The 20,864-nt window shown below is 37.5% G+C and overlaps 1 protein-coding gene across 1 annotated transcript in view; it reads right to left on the reverse strand.

The window, feature by feature from the left end:
• Positions 1 to 19,720, reverse strand: part of LOC124233561 (fibrous sheath-interacting protein 2-like) — an 84,264-nt gene extending 64,544 nt beyond the window's left edge. Inside the window, exons 1-8 of the mRNA XM_046650705.1 lie at positions 19,622 to 19,720; positions 19,195 to 19,320; positions 16,536 to 16,697; positions 9,509 to 9,598; positions 8,304 to 8,443; positions 7,042 to 7,183; positions 6,460 to 6,570; positions 1,318 to 1,438 (exon numbers count right to left, since the gene is read on the reverse strand). Of these exons, the coding sequence (XP_046506661.1) occupies positions 1,318 to 1,438; positions 6,460 to 6,570; positions 7,042 to 7,183; positions 8,304 to 8,443; positions 9,509 to 9,598; positions 16,536 to 16,697; positions 19,195 to 19,320; positions 19,622 to 19,720 (991 nt within the window). The remainder of the gene's footprint in view (positions 1 to 1,317; positions 1,439 to 6,459; positions 6,571 to 7,041; positions 7,184 to 8,303; positions 8,444 to 9,508; positions 9,599 to 16,535; positions 16,698 to 19,194; positions 19,321 to 19,621) is intronic.
• Positions 19,721 to 20,864: the final 1,144 nt, after the last annotated feature.

The following is a 20,864-nucleotide window of genomic DNA, read 5'->3' on the forward strand; positions in this document are numbered from 1 at the left end:
GTAGGATTTGGATAGAGGGACAGTGAGCACGTCATCCAGGCTGAGGAAATTGGATAAAGAGGCAAAGAAGAACAAAAGGTAATTTGTGTTTTAGGAAGGGTCAGTAGTCTCATTTGATCGGACGATGAAATAAATTGCTTACTATGAGCTAGAACTTTTGGGCTCTTTATGGGAATTACTTAGGAGTATTCTCTTTGTTTTCATATGATGGAAGTGTGGCTCAAAGAGGTTAAGTGCTTTGTCCGAGCTAAGTGCATGCCGAGACAAGGGTAAAGCAGGATGTGGACTGCAGCAGTTTTGCCCCAGAGCCTATGCCCGTCACCCCTAGACCACAGCTTCTTTCTTCCAGGAGGTAGTGTGAAATAAAGTTAAAAAGTCAGGTTTGGGTTGGACTCTAGGTGGTGATGAATAGTTGCCTAAGAAGTCTGAGCTTCAGTTAAGAGGTACTGGGGATCTTTAAGTTTTGGGGCCAGGAGAAGAAACCAGGAGAACAGAGTTTTAAATGTAATTACATAGCAGTGTAAAAAATGGATTTTGAGGTAGGTAAAAATAAGAGCCTATGGAGACTAGTTAGCAATCTGCCAGAGTGACACAGGGAGGTTCTCACCTAGAAATGGGCTTGATGGGATGGAGATGGGACTAACGGGATGCTACGATGATAACTGCGTGGAAAAGGATCATGCTCTTTCCTGATACTACAGTACCACAACTAATTAAAACAAGTCTCCTTTTTTGCATTCTGCCATGAAATTTTAACTAATGTCATTCATTAATTTAATAAATTCTACTATAGTCTTATGTTATAAATAAAAGGAAGCTGGTAGAGATTGAGCATAGCAAAGTCATGACTTGAAGTTCCTCCTTTATACTTTCTTCATTTCCTTCTTTTGCTCCTTCCTTTCTTCCTTTTTTTCCTTCCTCCCTTCCTTCATCCCTTTATTTTTTCCTGGTACTGTCTATTCTTTCTGGCTGGCAACATAGTAGAACATCAAGTTGATCTGTAATAACAATTATCTTACACACAAGTTTTTAAAGTTTCAGTACCAAAAAATACATCACTTTAAGTATAGGGAAGTTGGTTAGAACTGCAGTATAAGTAAGCTTGTCTACCGAACCACTTGGTAAGATAAGTTTGTCTTAATTTTTACATATACGTCTACTTTTCAACTTGAATTTTAATAGGGAAATGCTTAGAACCGTGCCCGGTATAAAGCAGATAGCAAGTGTAAACAGAGTTTTACAAAAAGATTTTTGCATAAATACATCGATAAGTACTTTCTACATAGCTACATCATCTTTGAATGTTCTCACGTTCACAATATGTTCCATCTTGTCCTCTGTAATCAAATGTATTTTTTCTCCTCTCATCTCTTTTAAAGCCATTTTCTTGCATTTTCTGTAAGTGATAAGCCATTTTTTTCTCTAGAAGGGCTTGTTTCTAGAATTAAAGAAAATATATTGGTTAATACCAACTTGCTATTAGAAATGCAAAACAGATATTTAAAATGTGACAGCATAGAGTCATGTGCTGCATGATGACATTTCAGTCAACAACAGACCGTATATACAGTGGTGGTCCCTAAGATTAGTGCCATATAGCCTAGGTGTGTAGTAGGCTATACCATCTAGGTTTGTGTAGGTACACTCTATGATATTCGCACAACAACAAAATCGCCAACAATACGTTTCTCAGAATGTATCCCTCTTGTTAAACGACGCATGACTATATTGAAAATGAATAGTCATTCCTGTTTTGTGACTTGCAGGGTTATGCTGAGTACAAATTTGGGAGGGTAGTAAGGGGTAAATTTCCATCTGTGATAAAACATGAAGAATATATTTAACACAGATGAAATTTACCTCACTGCACACCTTCAGGGAACTAGTCTAGTTTCAGATCAGATAGGGTCTTTTAATCCATAGCTATCTTGGTAAGTACAGGCAATTTCTAAATCATCTTCAGTTGGAGGATTCCTGAATGATTTAACCAAAAGTCATTCAGGCCTACCATAAGGAAACATAAGGCAGTACCTGAAATGAGACATCCCTTTTTGAATCTCTGGGCTAATATTTCCCTGGATGTGCAGTGGAGACAACTGCACAGAAAAAGAACCACAGACATCCTCAGAGGGCTCCTTAGAGTATTCACCAAGAGAATGGATCAGTACATGTGTGTGAGGAAACTACCCAAGCACACAGAAAGGACCATTCTGAAGGAATAGCAAGAACAGTGCTTGGCACCTACCCATCACGCTTATTCTCACCAGCCACTCTGGAAAAATTTCCTAAATCACACGGCATTGGGTAGAGTACAAAAATAAGTCTTGCCTCAGTAGTGGAGAATAACTACTCCCAGATTAAGCATGGCTCTGGCCCTGTCTAATAAATCTTGAAAAGCAAGACATAACAATTGAACTATTTCCAAATAAATTATGTATATCTAAGAAAAAAAGCCAGAGAATCTTTATAAGAATACGAAAATATCCAGCATCCAAAAAGTAAAATTCACATTATCTGGCATCCAATCAAAGGATACCAAGCATATAAAGAAGCAGGGAAATATGACCCATAAAATGAGTAAATTAAGAAAATTGATCGTTAAGTGACACAAATGTTAAAATTCCAGATATGAACATTAAAACAGATAACATAACTGCATTCCATATATTTACACAGTAAAGAAGAGACATAGAAGATATAAAAAGGACCAAAATCAGTTTTTTTTTAATGTGTGAGATGAGCAATACAATGGATGCATTAATAGCATAGTAGACACTGCAGAAGAAGAGATTAATGAATCTCTATTCAGGAACAGAAACCATTTAAAAAGGAAAAACTTAGAGAAAAAAACTGCAAAATGAAAAGAGTATCAGAGAGATGTGTGACAACATCAAACAGCCTAATATGTCTGTAGTGAGGAGAGAGGGTATAAAAGAAATATTTGATAATAACGTATTCCATCACTGCTTCTGTTCTACATTATACTGAAGGTTCCAGTCAATGAAATCAGACAAGTAAAAAAGGAAAAAGAAATAAAAAGGCATCCACATTTGAAGGAAAGAAATAAAACTACCCTTATTCAGACTACTTTTATACAGACAACATGATCACTTATGTAGAGTATCAATTGGCATCTAGAAAAGCAATACTAGAACTAATAAGCGATTTTAACAATGCAAGGTACAAGATGAATATAAAAAACTGCTTTTCTATATACTAACATCATATTTCTATATACTAACATCAGAGCCTGAATACCCAAAGCAATTTTTTTGTTTTGTTTTGTTTTTTTATGACAGCCAAAGCAATCTTGAGAAAGAAGAACAAAGCTGGAGGTGTAACACTCCCTGATTTCAAATGATACTACAAAGCTACATTAATCAAAACAGTATAGTATTGCCATAAAAACAGACACGTGGGGGCCAACACTGGTGGCCTAGCAGTTAACTTCAGTATGCTCTGCTTTAGTGGCCTGGGTTTGGTTCCCAGGTGAGGACCTACACTGCTCTGTTAGCAGCCATGCTGTGCTGGCAGCCCCATACTAAAAAACGGAAGACGATTGGTACGGCTATCAGCTCAGGGCAAATACTCCTCAGCAAAAAGCAAAAACAAAAACAAAACCAGACACACAGATCAATGGAAGAGAATTGAGAGCCCAGAACTGAACTTACACGTATACGGACAATTAATTTATGACAAAGAAGCCAAGAACATACAATAGAGAAAGGAAAGTCTCTTCAATAAACGGTGTCAGGAAGACTGGACAGCTACAAGCAAAAGAATGAAACTGGACCGTTATCTTACACCATACACAAAAATTAACTCAAAATGGATTAAAGACCAGAAACCATAAAATTCCTAGAAAAAAACAGAGATGGTAAGCTCCTTAATATCAGCGTTAGTGATGACTTTGTGGATCTGACTCCCAAGGCAAGGGAAACAAAAGCAAAAATAAACAAATGGGATTACATCAACTAAGAAGCTTATGCACAGCAAAGGAAACCATCAACAAAAGGAAGAGGCAACCTACTGAATGGGAAAAGATATTTGCAGATCATACATATGACAAGGAGTTAATATCCAAAATATATAAAGAACTTACACAATTCAACACCAAATAAACACACAACCCAATTAAAAAATGGGAATTGGATTTAAATGGACATTTTTCCAAACAAGACCTACAGATGGCCAACAGGCATATGAAAAGATGTTTAAGATCACTAATTATGAGGGAAATGCAAATCAAAACCACGAGATATCACCTCATAACTGTTAGAACAGCTATTATCAAAAGGACAAGAAATAACAAATATTAGTGAGGATGTAGAGAAAAGGGAACCCTCATACACTGTTTGTTGGACTGTAAAATGGAACAGCCACTATAGAAAACAGTATGGAGATGCCTCAAAAAATTAAGAATAGAACTACCATATCATCCAGCTATTCTACTTCTGGGTATATATTTGAACACAAAACACTAATTCAAAAAGATATATTCACCCCTATGTTCGTTGTAGCATTATTTACAATAGCCAAGACATGGAAACAACCTAAGTGCCCACTGATGGATGAATGGATAAGGATTTTGGTATACATATTCAATGAAATACTACTCAGTTGTAAAAACAGAATGAAATCTCGCCATCTGTGACAAGATGCATGAGAATATTATTCTAAGGGTAATATTCTAAGTGAAATAAGTCAGATGGAGAAAGACAAATATCAAATGTTTTCACTCATATGTGGAATCTAAAAAACCAAAACAATGAACAAACAAAACAAAAACAAACTCAGAAACAGAGAACAGATTGGTAGTTCCCAGAGGGGAAGAACTTGGTTGAGGGGAGCGGAAAATGGGTGAAGAAGGTCAATTGCATGGTGCAATGGTGTATGATGGATGCTAGCTAGACTTTTGGTGGTGATCACTTTGTAGTGTATATGGATTTTAAATAATAATATTGTACACTTGAAACTTTTATGATGTTATATACAAATTTTGCCTCAATAAAAAAATAAAGAATTATTAAAAGTACAATAATCAAGACATTACAATAGACAAATAGGTCAAAGAGCAGAAAAGAGTCCAAAAATAGACTGATACAATTGACTTTTAACAAAGATGCAAAGGCAAAATCTTTTAAAGATTTTTATGACTCTAATTTAAGCACATAATTTGAAGTAAAAATATATATAATGTCAAATCTGAAGGGAAAGATAAAAATATTAAGAAACACACACAAATGAATTAAAAACCTCTCGTACTAAAACATGATTCAAAAAAGACAATTTAGAAAAACTCCATTGGAAATATCAATAATCCAAACATCTCTGCCATTAACATGGCTCAAGCAGCCTGCAGTGCCTATTGTCAGTGCTCGTGTCTAATGGGCACTCCCAGTGCCAGAATTTGACCCACTGCACCTGTTGCCATTAAGATTGGCCAGGGCTCATTGAATAATAATTGATATCAGGCAAAAAGTAAGAGGAAAATTGGGGCATCATGTTGCTCTCCAAAAACAAAGATACTTTCAGAGATGTCTGAAAGACAAAAAGGCCAACTTGTAGACAACTCCCACTGAAAAAAGTGAAAATTAAATATTAGAAAACAATAATTACAGTAAATTGGACTGAGCTTGCCATATGAACAGTGAATCCCTATTGATACTAAAAGGTACATGTAAACAAAAGTAGAATAAAATATTATCATACATATTTCAATTTCCAATATTTAAAAAATTGCTAGATGGCAGTATATATCAATTTAACCAAATTATGTAACTCTTACACTTACATCTAAGTTTGTCAACAATACACTACCTGATTTGATTATTTAGAATTTTAGACCAACATTTATTGACATGGAAGTTGTCAATGCTATTTTATTACATGAAAAAGCAATCTACAAAATAGCCTGTAAGGTACAAAAACATGAATTTATTTCTTTATTGGAATAATAAATATTTATAGAAATACTATGCAAATGTGTGTATGTAGTTGTGTGTACCAATAAGTTAATAGGGTGATGCTGAGATTACTAATTATTTCTCTCTCTTTATACTGATTTATACTCTAAATCATAAAATATATATTATTAAAAATTAAAAACAATTAGTCTAAAAAATTAACTGGTGGGGAAAAACAGAACTTTTTCCAAGAAATCTGATTCTAAGAAAAATTTAATGAGTTATGTCATTTTTGTATAGGAATTACAAGTAGTTTACAGTGTGAGATAAAGTCAAAAGTAGTTATATCAAATAGGACAGCACTTTTTATATTATAGTCAGGATATAATATGGCCAAAATAGAGTAAAAATTTTCCTAACTTTCAGTTTTATGTAATGCATACCATTTGGGGTAACTAGTCTGTCATCACCTCACAAAGTGTACTTTCAAAAATCAAAATTAGCAAAAGCTTCATCTCCACCAGCCCCAGTTAGAGGGTAAAGCTCACCCCACCTTCCTGTCGCTCTCTTCTCTGCTTCTACGCCGTTGCTCCTCTATCCTAGCTTCTCTTCTGACATCTTCTCCAATCTTGGTCAGAAGTAACATCTCTTTGGTCTTCCATTCCTAAAGAGCACAATGTTAATGTACTCAGTATGGCTTCACAATAAACCTTTGTAGTTTATCCACCACCAACAAACAAATTAGAACAAGTCAAGGGCCTAAAGAAATCAGGTCAAGCTAAGGAAAGTCATAGGTTGGCTTTAGAATGGGCTTTCTTACCGCACTCCTATTAGGAACGCAGACATGATTATTTTTTACTAAAGCTAAATTTAACAGGTTTTCCTCCCCAAACTGAGGACATGTCTAGTAACTTTCACAATCATCTCTGTAAGAGCAGATATTGGCTCATACACATAGTGGGTGGTATCAGTCTCATTATTTTATGTAACAACTTTTGTATTGTAGCTGTGAAGAGAGATTAGTATGGGTAAATTATCTGACCTGCAATGACGTCAAGAAGCATGATGGACTGCTAAAATTATTTACAAATGAAGCAACTCTACGCGATTTTTCTCTCTGTTTGTTCTCTCTCACCTCTTCAATTTTTCGACGCAGAATCAGTTTTCTCCTTGTCTGTTCCCGCTGTCGTCTTTCTTCTCTGTCCATGCGGACGAGGTGCTGCTCTTCTGCTGCGTGCTCAAGTTGTTCTAATTCCTTACTTATCATATCCAAATACCTAAGGAAAAGTGCAAATATAAGTGAAGCCGATTTGGGTGTTTCCCTTATGATGGCATCATCTGCTTTGACATTCCCAAACCACCTCCTTGTTTGCTTTTTATTTCTTGAACTACAAGAATTTTACAGTTTTTCTATCAGCTTTGTTCATGGACCTTTAAACAACCCTGACCCACCAACTCACTACATTTTCTTCATTATACAGGACTCCCTACTTTATAAGCACCTGTTTTTATGGCCAAGACAATTGTAAAACATAGAGCAGACTGATTTAAAACATTTTGCACAGGAAGTATTCATAACTCGGTAGGTTTAGGAATATGAAATTGCAAAGAAGCCTAAAATAACTGAAAGATTGACTTCAAAACTGGAAAAAAACAGAGTTGAATCTCTTATGAAAATATGTGTACTGAGTCCCTTGTAACTTACAAGGCCATGAACAAATCTTCCATCTATAGTCTGGGTCTCTAGTGCATCATATGCGTTATGGAACTACCATGAAATGAAACCATGGGATATAAAACTCAGGTGATGCAGCCCAGGCCCTCACCTTAATGAAGGGGGAGAAAAAGAACTATAATATCCCTCCACTTCCTAAGAAATGGGCTTGACCATGGAATGGTAATGATTGAATCTGAGTAGATAATATCTGAAGGGCTTATAGAATTTTTTTAGAAACAATGCATATTTATATTGGCATTAGATAAAGTTATATCAAACCTCCTTTTTTGACTTTGCACTAACTTCCTCAAACTGAATGCTGTCAGCCATTAAAGATGAATTATAAAAAGCTGTTGTTACAGGCATGTGGTAAGATAATTTCCCTCTATCCTCTACTATAGGAAGGATGCTGGATCTGGTTTGTCCTTCAGTTATCAGTTTGGATCACTTCTTGGACTCCCAGCAACCCTGTTTGCTACCTGTTCTGGTAGAAATTCCTCTTCACAGTCTAGGCACCCAAGTTCCTAATGCCTGTATCTCCTGTTCTCCCTTCCTCTCCATACTGAGGGCAATATTGGAGTTAAATAGTGTCTAGTACTTTTAAAAAATACTTTCTGGTATTTTCCATCTTACTTGAGTCTACAACATATACATAAAATATGCATTAACTTCAATCTCACCTGTGCCTTATTAGTCGTTCCTGGTCCTTAATAGGTTGGGTGCCATCTTGTAACAACCAATTTTGGAACTGTGCAACATCAGAACGTCGAGGTATTTGATTATTTTCCTGTAGTTTATTTACTTGCTTCGCAAGCACTTTCTATTAAAAAAAAATTCGCATTTATCATACATATGTATATGTGTGTGTATATATATATATAATATTTTTTTAAATTTCCTAGAAATAAAACTGTCCTTTGACATACCTGTTTATGTTTAGTGTTTAGTAAAATTCCTATACTTTTTAAATAGATAATTCTGTTTAACTGCATTTACATCTGTTTTGAATCAATCACAGACATGGACACTGGAACCAAAGTAAAGATTTTTCTCTGAAAATAAATATTGATCTTATTTTTCTATCCATTCTGAAGAAATTAAATGAAAATATGGAAGAAGTAAAGGAAAAACTCTAGGCACAAAGGGAGAAACAGAGGAAAATACAGAACACAAGTATGGGGAAGTCATTCTCATTTCTATACAACTCTCTTAACATTAGAACATAACTTTGTAAAAGTACACATACACACACCTTTCTCATTTTTATCCAATTCTCTTGACCTTAAAACTTGAATTCATTCACACACGTATGCATACGCACACATACACACACACACACTCTCACACAACCTTTCAATCAAAAACTGAAAGGAAGTCACTGTCTGTACCCACTCATTCTACATCAAATCATTCCACTTCCCCTTTTAAAACAACACTTCTCACTGGATGAACACAGCTGCATGTGTGTAGGTACAAACACTCAGTGAAATGTTCTTTGAGTTACCTCTAGGACACTATAACTATTCATCTTGTTCCTCTCCCATTACTCAAGCTGTTTAGGGTTGCAGCTTAAGAATCTTGCTGCCACAATAGACTCTTCCTGTTGGCCCCAGCTGAGGTAGAAGGGACACACTTGAGTAGCAATTTAATTACTAAATTAGATCAGCTACCACTGGCATATTAATAGATGACCTGGTCCCTTTCCCTTTCTTGGCCATTATAGCAACCACAAAATATTATTTACTCCTGCTCTAATTTTCATTTGGAAAAATTATTTAGCTTGTCAAAATTAAAGGTAAAAATATTATAAGAGAATACTTTGCATACAAACAAAGCTTTCTTCCAAACCCTGTGTAAAGAAACCAAATTTAAATATGTAACTTACTTGTTCTCTTATATAGTTTCTTTCAAAGTCTAATTTTAAACTGGTAAGATATTGCCTGTACTTATTCAATTCCCTCAAGGTACATACAATCTAAAAAACAAAGCAAAACAAAACAACAATAACAAAAAATATATATAAATACAAATATTTAAAAATCATAGCAATCACTTTTCAGAGGAAAAATAGTAATAACATACCATCTGATAACATTTTGTATCAAGAGTAAGACATGGCTAACACTTTTATAAGTAGTATCTCTTTATAACTGTTAATTAATCAACAGGAAATTTCTATCCAAATAACATTACTTTATTAATATGACTTATGCCAGGATAAGGAATTTAGTACACACAATTGGAGTTATTAAAACAAAATACCAATGTAATAATAATCTTCAACCCCAGTAAGAACATAGTTTATCAGAATTCTATCAAGCTGCTTTTGCTAGGTAAAAGAAGAAGTAGTCTCATTTAGAAATAACTGTTGTCTGATTTCCCTTGACCCAAATACTGAGAAATTTATGGAATTTCCAATTAAGTATCTCTCATGATCAAATTAAAGGTGGTACAGGTCCCCCAGTGAGGTTACAGAAGCAAGCTCATATCGAGTCTTGGAGTTTTCAATGATTAAAAAAAGTAATCTAGGTGATATCAGCATCACGGCAGAGTGAGCTCTTCCCTTAGTCTCTCCTCCATAAGAAACAATGAAAAGGACATTCATAAATGAACAGAACACATTCATACAACACAATAGACATCTGAGAGATCCACATAGCCATAAGTCTGAAGGTGGGGATGCTGGACCCCCCCAGGAGGCAGTGGAAGGAGGTAAGGGGATTCCCTCTCCCTCCTGGAAGGCAGCGATCCAGAGCCTGGGACCTTGCATGGTGGCCAGCATGCAACACTGAGAGGAGAAGGGGGAAAAGGCAGGCCTCCATGGGAATGCTTGGGCTCTAGGGTTGCCTCCCAGCTGTGGGAATGCTCAACACCAAGGTGTCTATGCAATAGCTGAGCAGCCCAGGTAGGTGGGCAGACAGTGAGTGCAAAGCAGAGGTGTGTGGGATCATGCACGTGAAAGAATGCACCCACTGCCCCTCCTGCCTCACACACCAGCTCAGCTGGTCAGCCAGAGCAGGGGATCCCTACCAGAGTGCCTGAGCATATGTGGGTAAAGCGGCTGCAGCCAACAGACAAACACAGATAGGCTCTATCAGCACAGCTTCCAAAGGACAGGCACACATCTGCCAGGGTCGAAGAGGTCTTAGAAAACACAGCTCCAGCCCCTCCCTGTGATGGGAGGTGGAATCTGTGACCAGATACTACCACTAGGCGATGGAAAAAGTCCAACCCATCAAACAGCATGAAGAGGTATATTAACACTCCAGACCAGAAGGAAAATGATAAGTACCCAGAAATCAATCCTGAAGTCACAGAAATTTACAATCTAAATGACAGAGAATTCAAAACAGTTATTTAAAGAAACTTAATGAATTACAAGAAAACAGACAGTTTAATTATCTCAGGAATAAAATTAATGAAAAGAGGGAATTCTTCACAAAAGAGATTGAAACTATTAAAAAAAAAACAATTAGAAATGTTGCATATGAAAAACACAATGAATGAGATAAAGAAAAACCTGGACTCCCTGAATAACAGAGCTGTTATTATGGAGGACAGAAACAGTTACTTAGAGGACAGAAATATAGAAATGCAGAGGAGGAAGAAAAAGAACTAAGACTAAAAAGAAATGAAGAAATTCTCTGACAAATATTCAACTCAATTAGGAAATGCAACATAAGGATTATAGGTAATCCAGAGAGAGAAGGGAGGGAAAAAGGAGCAGAGAGCTTGTTCAAAGAAATAACAGCTGAGAACTTCCCAAACCTGGGGAAGGAGCTAGAATTACACGTAAATGAAGCTAATAGAACTCCTAATTACATCGATGTAAAAAGACCTTCTCCAAGGCATATACTAGTACAACTGGCAAAAATCAATGACAAAGAAAAAATATTAAAGGCAGCAAGGCAGAAGAAAATAGCCTACAAAGGAATGTCTATCAGGCTTTCAGCAGATTTCTCAGCAGAAACCTTACAGGCTAGGAGAGAATGGAATAATACATTCAAAATTCTGAAAGACAACATCTTTCAGCCAAGAATATCCAATGAAACTATCCTTCAGATATGACAGAGAAATAAAAACTTTCCCAGATAAACAAAAGCTGAGGGAGTTCATTGCTACAAGACACCCCCCAGCCCCCCAACAAGAAATGCTCAAGAAGGGCCTCATACCTGAAAACAAAAAAAAAAGAAAGGGGTTACAAAGCCTTGAGCAAGGAGATAAAAACACAGACAAAATCAGAAAATTGCAGCTCTCTCTCAGAACAGGTTAGCAAACAATTACAACATTGAAGATAGATACGTAGGGGCTGGCCCAGTGGTGTAGTGGTTAAGTTTGTGTGCTCCGCTTTGGTGGCCCAGGGTTCCCCAGATCGGATCCTGGGTGCGGATCTATATACCACTCATCAAGCCATGCTGTGCCGGGATCCCACACAGAAGAACTAGAAGTACTTACAACTAGGATATACAACTATGTACTGGGGCATTGGAGAGGGGAAAAAAAGGAAGATTGGCAACAGATGTTAGCTTAGGGCAAATTAAAAAAAAAGATAAAGGGAAGGAAAGCATCAAAAATAACCATAATCACTTCAGTTTAATCACAATCTCATAACACAAAATGGAATAAGTGGTGACAGTAACACAGGGAAGAGGAAAGGGATGCAATCTGCTTAAACTAAGGAAATAATAGGCCATCAGAAAATGGACTATCTCATCAATAAGATCTTTTATACAAACCTCAAGGTAACCACTAAACAAAAAATCAGAACAGAGACACAAATCATAAATAAAAAGAAAATTGAGAAAATTATTATAGACAAACACCAAACTGAACTGGCAGTCAGAAATACAAGGGAAGAGAAACAAAGGAAATACAGAAAAACTAGAAAACAAGAGACAAAATGGCAGTATTAAGTCCTCATATATCAATAATTACTCTAAAAGTAAATGGATTGCATTCTCCAATAAAAAGACACAGAGTGTCTGGATGGATTAAAAAACAAGACCCAATGATATGCTGCCTCCAGGAAACACATCTCAGCTCTAAAGACAAACAAGGCCCAGAGTGAAGGGTTGGAAGATGACACTCCAACCTAACGGCAAACAAAAGAAAGCAGATGTTACCATACCTATATCAGACAAAGTAGACTTGAAGATAAAAAAGGCAATGAGACACAAAAAGGGGAAGTTTAAATAATAAAAGGGACACTCCACTAAGAGGACATAACACTTATAAATACATATGGACCTAACACAGGAGCACCAAAGTACCTAAAGTAACTATTAACAGACCTAAAAGGAGAAATTATCAACACAGTAATAGTAGGGGTCCTGAACACAACACTTACTTTAATGGATAGGTCATCCAGACAGAAGGTCAACAAGGAAACAGTGGAATTAAAAGAAACAGACCAGATGGATTTAATATATGTATATATTAAACACTCCATCCAAAAACAGCAGAATACACATTTTTCTCAAGTACACACGGAACCTTCTCAAAGATAGACCATATGTTGGGAAAAAAGGCAAGCTTCAATAAATGTAAGAAGATTGAAATCATATCAGGTATCATTTCCAACCATAATGCTATGAAACTAGAAATCAACTACAAGAAAAAAGCTGGGAAAGTGAGAAATGTATGGAGATTAAACAACATGCTACTGAACAACCAATGGATCATTGAAGAAATTAAAAGAGAAATCAAAAAATATATGGAGACAAATGAAAATGAAAACACATTATACCAACTCACATGGGATGTAACAAAAGTGATCCCAAGAGGGAAATTCATAGCAATACAGGTCAACCTTTAAAAACAAGAGAAATCTCAAATACATAATCTTAATCTATACCTAACAGAACTAGTAAAAGAAGAACAAAGCCCAAATTCGGCAGAAGGAGGGGAATAATAAAAATTAGAACAGAAATAAATGAAATTGAAACCATAAAACAGTAGCAAGCATCAATGAAACAAAGAGCTGGTTCTTTGAGAAGATAAACAAAATTGACAAACCCTTACCCAGACACAGTAAGAAAAAAAAGAGAGAAGTTTCAAATAATAAAATTAGAAATGAAAGAGGAGAACTCACAATGGATACCACAGAAATACAAAGCATTATAAGAGAACACCATGAAAAACTATATGCCAACAAATTCGACAATCTAGAAGAAATGGATAAATTCTTAGACTCATACAACCTCACAAAACTAAAACAAGATGAAATAAAGAGTCTGAAGAGACCAATCACAAGTAAAGAGATTGAAACAGTAATCAAAAATCTCCCACAAACAAAAGTCCAGGATGAGAGGGCTTCTCTGGAGAATTCTACCAAACATTCAAAGAAGATTTCATATCTATCATTCTCAAACTATTTCAAAGAATCAAAGAAGATGGAACGCTTCCTAACTCATTTTATGAGGCCAACATCACCCTGATCCCAAAACCAGACAAGGATGAGACAAAGATGGAATATTACAGGCCAATATCGCTGATGAGCATACATGCAAAAATCCTCAACAAAATATTGGTAAAGTGAACACAGCAATAGATTAAAAGGATTATACACCATGATCAAGTGGGATTTATACCAGGGACACAGGGATGGTTTAACATTGGCAAATCAATCAGTGATACACAAGATCAACAAAATGAGGAATAAAAATGACATGATCATCTCAATAGATGCAGTGAAAGCATCTGACAAGATCCAAAATCCATTTATGATAAAAACCCTCAAAAAAATGGGTATAGAAGGAAAGTACATCACATAATAAAGGCCATTGTGACAAACCCACAGCCAACATCATACTCAATGGGAAAAACTGAAAGCCATCCTTATAAGAACAGGAACAAGACAAGTGTGCCCACTCTCACCGCTCTTGTTCAACATACTACTAGAGGTTTTGGCCAGAGCAATTAGGCAAGAAAAAGAAATACAAGGTATCCAAATTTGCAAGGAAGAAGTGAAACTCCTGCTGTTTGCAGACAACATGATCTTATATATAGAAAACTCTAAAGAATCCATCAGAAAGCTATTAGAAATAATCAACAACTACAGCAAACTTGCAGGGTACAAAATCAACTTACAAAAGTCAGTTGCATTTCTATACTCTAATAATGAACTAACAGAGAATTCAAGAATACAATCCCATTTACAGTCACTACAAAAAGAATAAAAAATCTAGGAATAAATTTAACCAAGGAGATGAAAGATTTATACAATTAAAACTATAAGATAGTATTGAAAGAAATTGAAGATGACATAAAGAAATAAATAATATTCCATGCACATGAATTAGAAGAATAAACAAAGTTAAAATGTCCATAGTACCTAAAGCAATCTACAGATGCAATCAATCCCAATCAGAATCCCAATGACATTCTTCATAGAAATACTACAAAGAATCCTAAAATTCATACGGGGCAACAAAAGACCATGAATTGTTAAGCATTCCTGAGAAAAAAGGGAAAAGCTGGACATATTACAATCCTTGACTTCAAAATATACTACAAAGCTACAGTAATCAAAATAGTGTGGTACTGCTACAAAAACAGAAACACAGATCAATGGAACAGAATTGAAAGCCCAGAAATAAACCCACACATCTTTGGACAGCTAATCTTCAACAAATGAGCCAAGAACATATAAGGGAGAAAAGAAAGTCTCTTCAGTAAGTGGTGTTGGGAAAATTCGACGGCCATATGCAAAAGAATGAAAATAGACCATTATCTTTCACCACGCACAAAAATTAACTCAAAATGGATTAAAGACTTGAGGGCAAGACATGAAACCATAAAATTCATAGAAGAAAATATAGGCAATACACCCTTTGACATCGATCTTAGACGCATCTTTTCAAATACCATGTCTACTCAGGCAAGGGAAATAAACAAAAAAAATAAACAAATGGGACTTCATCACTTAAGAGCTTCTGCAAGGCAAAGGAAACCAGGAACAAAATGAAAATACAACCCACCAACTGGGAGAAATGTTTGAAAATCATATATCTGACAAGGGGTTAATCTCCAAAATATATAAAGAATTCACACATCTCAAAAACAAAACAAAAAAAACTCAATCAAAAAATGGGCAGAGGATATGAACATTTTCCAAAGAAGATATACAGATGGCCAATAGGCACATGAAAACATGTTCAGCATCACTAATCATCAGGGAAATGCAAATCAAAACTATAATGAGATATCACCTTACAGCTGTTAGAAGGGCTATACTTACCAAGACAAAAAATAACAAATGTTGGAGAAGATATGGAGAAAAGGGAACCCTCATACATTGCTGGTGGGAATTCAAACTCGTGCAGCCACTATGGAAAACAGTATGGAGACTTCTCAAAAAATTAAAAACAGAAATACCATACAATCCAGCAATCCAACTACAGGGTATTTATCCAAAGAACTTGAAATCCACAATTCAAAGAGACTCATGAACTGGTATATTCATTGAAGCATTATTCACAATAGCCAAGATGTAGGAGCAACCCAAGTGGCCATCGACTGATGAACGGACAGAGAAGATGTGGTGTGTATATATATATATACACATACACACACATACACAATGAAATACTACTCAGCCATAACAAAAGACAAGATAGTCCCATTTGCAACAACATGGATGGACCTTGAGGGCATTATGTTAAGCGAAATAAGACAAAGACAAACATTGCATGATTTCACTCATATGTGGAAGATAAACAAATACATGGACAAAGAGAACAGATTAGTGGTTGCCAGAGGTGAAGGGGGCTGGAGGTTGGGCATGAGGGTAAAGGGGTACATTTATATGGTGACTGACAAATAATAATGTACAACTGAAATCTCATAATGTTATAAACTATTATGACCTCAATAAAATACTTTTTTAAAAAAAGAAGTAATCTTTAACCCACTTTATTATTGCTGGTGATGTAGCCACCTTTCTTTAACCTCCTCAGGATATCTTTGCGCTTATAGTATGCTCTCAAATGTGGATCGTGGAGACTTTTATACTGGTTTTCCAAAAGTCGACAGTAAGGGTCAGTCAGATTAAAACCATAAGAAGGTCGAAAAAGCTGCGAAAACAGATTTAGAAACATTATAAATGTAAAATTAATGAATTACACTTTTAAATATCATTCAATTGAAATGACTAGACTGTTCACTGAAAATAAAACATGTAAGAAGAATGTGAAGTGGGGAAAAACCAGCAACAGAAAGATTTGTATTGGGCAATGTTAATAGCCTATCCTAACCTCTTTTCCCTACTGACTTGAATTATTCTAAAAACCCATCCTCACTCAATTAATTCCGCTCCTGATCAGCATCAGTCTTTGGCCCTGAGCCACAGAAGAAAGGAGGAAAGGAAAAGAAAGGGAATAGGGTAAAAGTTGTTTTGATATATGAAACTGATGCTAAGATTCTCTCTTTTCTTCTTCCCTCTTCCAGATCAACCCACTGCATTCAAAGGATATAGGGATAATACTAATTATGATTATTACATTTAAATAATCTGAAAATGAAAATCTTCATGAAGATGTATAGAAAAAACTTTAACAAAAAATAGTAAAAGTAAAACTCAGATGTTAAAGATAATGGATTAAAGACTTATTGTATCTTGGGTTCTTACCTAATAAAAGAAACCCAACAATCTCTGAGTGGTACAGTCAAGAAAACAATTCAAGGTCTATAAAGTTGAACATATTGGAGAACCAATTATAAAGGATATTGATAGGGATTGAGGTTTCTCCATATGTGTAAACACCAAATACAACCTATTCCATAGCAACTAACATATAAAAGGAGGCAAATATCAGCTAATAGTCATGTTTCTACATCTATTACTTTAGAGGAAACACCTGCGTTATTTAATCTCATTTGTAAGTTAAAACATTACCAAAGTGAGTTTTGGTGTGAGTTCTTAGTCCACTTTTCAATAGCAGGATAGTGATAACAGGTTATGAGAGAACCTCTGAAGGGGAAAACGTGGAGGATGGAAGTAGGTGTGGAAGTTGTCCTAATGTTGCTTTTGCTTTTTTTGTTTTTTGCTTTCTTCTAAGTTTTCTTGGCCAGAACAAGATAACTTTAGTCTAAAGTAACGTCAAAGCAGGAAGTGGCTCAAGTGAAAGGCAACTGGAATGTTGCCAGAGGTAGCAAATCTGAGAGCACCTGCTCTGTTTGCAGAGCAAATGGTATTACAGCAAATAGTACATTTGAGGAAGCAGACAAAAGAGAGGGCTAAGTTTATACGCTAAAAACGAGGGATACAGACTGCCAGCAAGCTTTAGGAAAGTTAGTTTGTATGGATGTGATTCAGTCAAATTATGTGAGTTTGGCATATTTTTAGTTAGCTTGCTGTATTCTAGTAGAACAGATTTGTTTTTAAAAAGGGAAATTATATGTTTTCTAGAAACAAAAGTCACTTTAAGAAATCATATTTATTAGGTAAGTATCAAATACCAAGGAGCCCTACTCATTTCTGATGACATCATAGACAGTAGAAGGGTAAGGGGGTCACTCAGAATTCATACTTGTAGAATTTTTTGCAATATCGATCAAAGCAACCACTCCAAAAGAATGTACTGAACCTCCTTCAGCATTAGTTACTGAGTGAAGGGCTGGGGAGGTTTGAAGATGGGAGTAGCATTGAGGACTAAAAACATGAAAGAGTTTGAGGGAAGTACACACTATAACCCAGTATAACTTAAATTATGAAGTTAATGTTGAGTAAAATTATATAAACCAAGGGCAATGCAAATTCTAAGGAAATATAAGTTAATTTGGAGGATTCAGAAAGAATCCTGAAAGGTGAATCAAATTCATAGGTTGAGGGGAAGGGGAAAGGGCATTCCAGGTTTGGGAGGCAAGGTGAACAAAGGCACAGAAATATTAACACGGTATGTGTGGGCAGGTATGAAAGACCCCAGCTGGAAGGAGCTGAGGCTCTGGATGGGAGAAAAGACTAGATGGGGAGGCCACGGCAAAACACGGAGTCTGCTCACGCAAGCAGAGCCTTCTTCCATTAAAGTGAGGTTAAAGTACTAAACACGGTAACTCAATTCAGCTCCACTTGTTTCTCACTTAGTGTGTGAACCAGAATTCAGCTCCAAACAAAATCATAGAGAAGTGTTCTGTAACGAAAATTTTGTCCAAATTATTATTGGTTAAAATCCTAACATATAATTAAATGCCAGCCAGCACCGATAACCTTTCACCTTTCAACCAAACATGTTTCTAATAAAATCTCACTAAATGGGTATATATGAAGTGTTATTATAAAGAAAAGTTAATATGGATCCATAAATTATAAATTAAGACGGAACTAAGAATCTAAACTTTCTAGCCCCTGATTCTGTCCAAACCATACTGGATGAGGTTGCTGGGTAGGCATCCTAGACAATACCTCAGGTTAGATGTGGGTTTGATTATTTTTTCCTGTGAATGTTGGTGCAAATTCCCTTAATGGACTTTATATGATGTAGCTCCTGAATTGAACGGCAAGGAGCAGAAAATGGCAAGGAAAACCAACGTAAAACAGTAATTTTTAAAAGGTAAAGTAATTTTTAACTTTACCTTTTCACTTAACTTTGTAGTATAGTACAGAGTGTTGCTTCCTGGGATCATAGGCAGCTTGACCCCGAGAGGCAGATCCAGGAGTTGAGCCGCTCCGACACCCGGAAAGTGGGTTTTGTGCACACCCTGTCGGATTGGAGCGCAGAGGCGTGTCTCTCCCTGGGTACCACTCCTTCAGTTTAGGTGCTACTCCTCCCCAGCCACAGCAACCGGAGCCCGCAGCCCGGCTCCAAGGGGCCTGCCCTGCCACGCAGCCCTGAAGCCCCGCCTGCAAGGTCCCCTGCTCCCCTCCGACCCCGCAGCCCGAGCGCCTCCCCACCCCTGCCCCGGCACCGCCCCAGCGCCCCCGCGAGGCCCGGAGCCGACGGTTAGGCAGCCCATCTCCCCGCCCCGCCCCGCAGGCCGGACCGGGCCCACCGCCACTCACGTCTCCGCACTGCTGGCTGTCTGCGGCCAGGCCGCTGGTGGCCGACTTGCTGGCGGCGACGTTGGCCGCCTTGGAGCAGGCGCTGAGGTAGAGCTCCATAGCCGGCCCGGGCCGCCCAGCCCGCTCGCCTTCCCTCGCACCCCTTCCGCGGCGTCGTCCCCCGGCCCCACCGGCCCCGGAATGGCCAGTACCCCGCGTCCTCGAGGCCGCCTCGCGCGCGGCGTTCCGGCTCCGAACGTGGGGCCCCGCGCGCAGAGTCGGGGAGGTGCGTGCGGGGCCTGGTTTAACGGGGTGCACCTTCCAAAGAGCCTTCTTCTTGAAGCCAGCAGCCCTCATCAAACCAATCCCAAATGAAAACCTCTAAGGCTTTGGGGCGGTAACTGGCCAGTGTCTCCTGGCTTCCAAGGAGCTGTGGTTCTGTGCAAAAAAGAAAGCCAGGAGTGATATTACAGCCCATTGTATGGCCACAGAAGCCTGGCTTTCTACATGGCCCCTCTTAGAGACACTGTGACCACACCCCAGCCCCAGGCTCCCACACCGTGTTCCCGCTCCAAGTCCCACGCAATGTATATTGGCTTCCTCATGCGCTCATTTGCATTCCTCCTGTCCTCCTCCCCCCTCTAGTCTTGCACTTTTCTCTAGCTCTCTTCATCTCTCCCTCCCACTCCCTCTTCTCTGCTGCCTTTGCCTTGTTATATCCCTCTTTCTCCTCCCCTCAACCGTCCAGCCAAAATTTATAAAGTGCCTGACCCGTTTGGGCCAGTCCTTGAGCTGGGCACTGGGGAGACAGCAGGGAGTAAGATGTGGCCCTTCCTTCACGAAGCTGACTAGACTGGGAGTACTTTAAGAGCAGAGACTGCTTCTGAATTGTCAGGAGTTTGGACTTAGCCTCTTAGATTCCTTGGCCCACTGTTGTTTTCTGTGATTTCTGGGCCAATTAGTAATAATACCTACTATTTATTGAGAATTTGCTAACTCCAGATATTGTGCTAAACGCTCACTGCATTTAATCTTTATAACAGCTGTGTCAATAAGTACCCCTTTTCTTCCCAAAGATTAAAGAAGAATGATAATTACTATTAAATAGTGGGCCCAGAGGCAGTTGCTTAATGATGTATTCTGCTTTTACATCTTCTTTGTTTTAATGCCAGTCCTATGCTTCAGACTCCTGAATTTGAAATCTAGCCTTGGGATATAGTCCAGGGCCAGCTCTCCACGTGGATGTCTCTCTCCACATGGATGT

Source organism: Equus quagga, unplaced genomic scaffold (assembly GCF_021613505.1).
Source record: "Equus quagga isolate Etosha38 unplaced genomic scaffold, UCLA_HA_Equagga_1.0 205_RagTag, whole genome shotgun sequence".
Classification (NCBI taxonomy): Eukaryota; Metazoa; Chordata; class Mammalia; order Perissodactyla; family Equidae; genus Equus; species Equus quagga.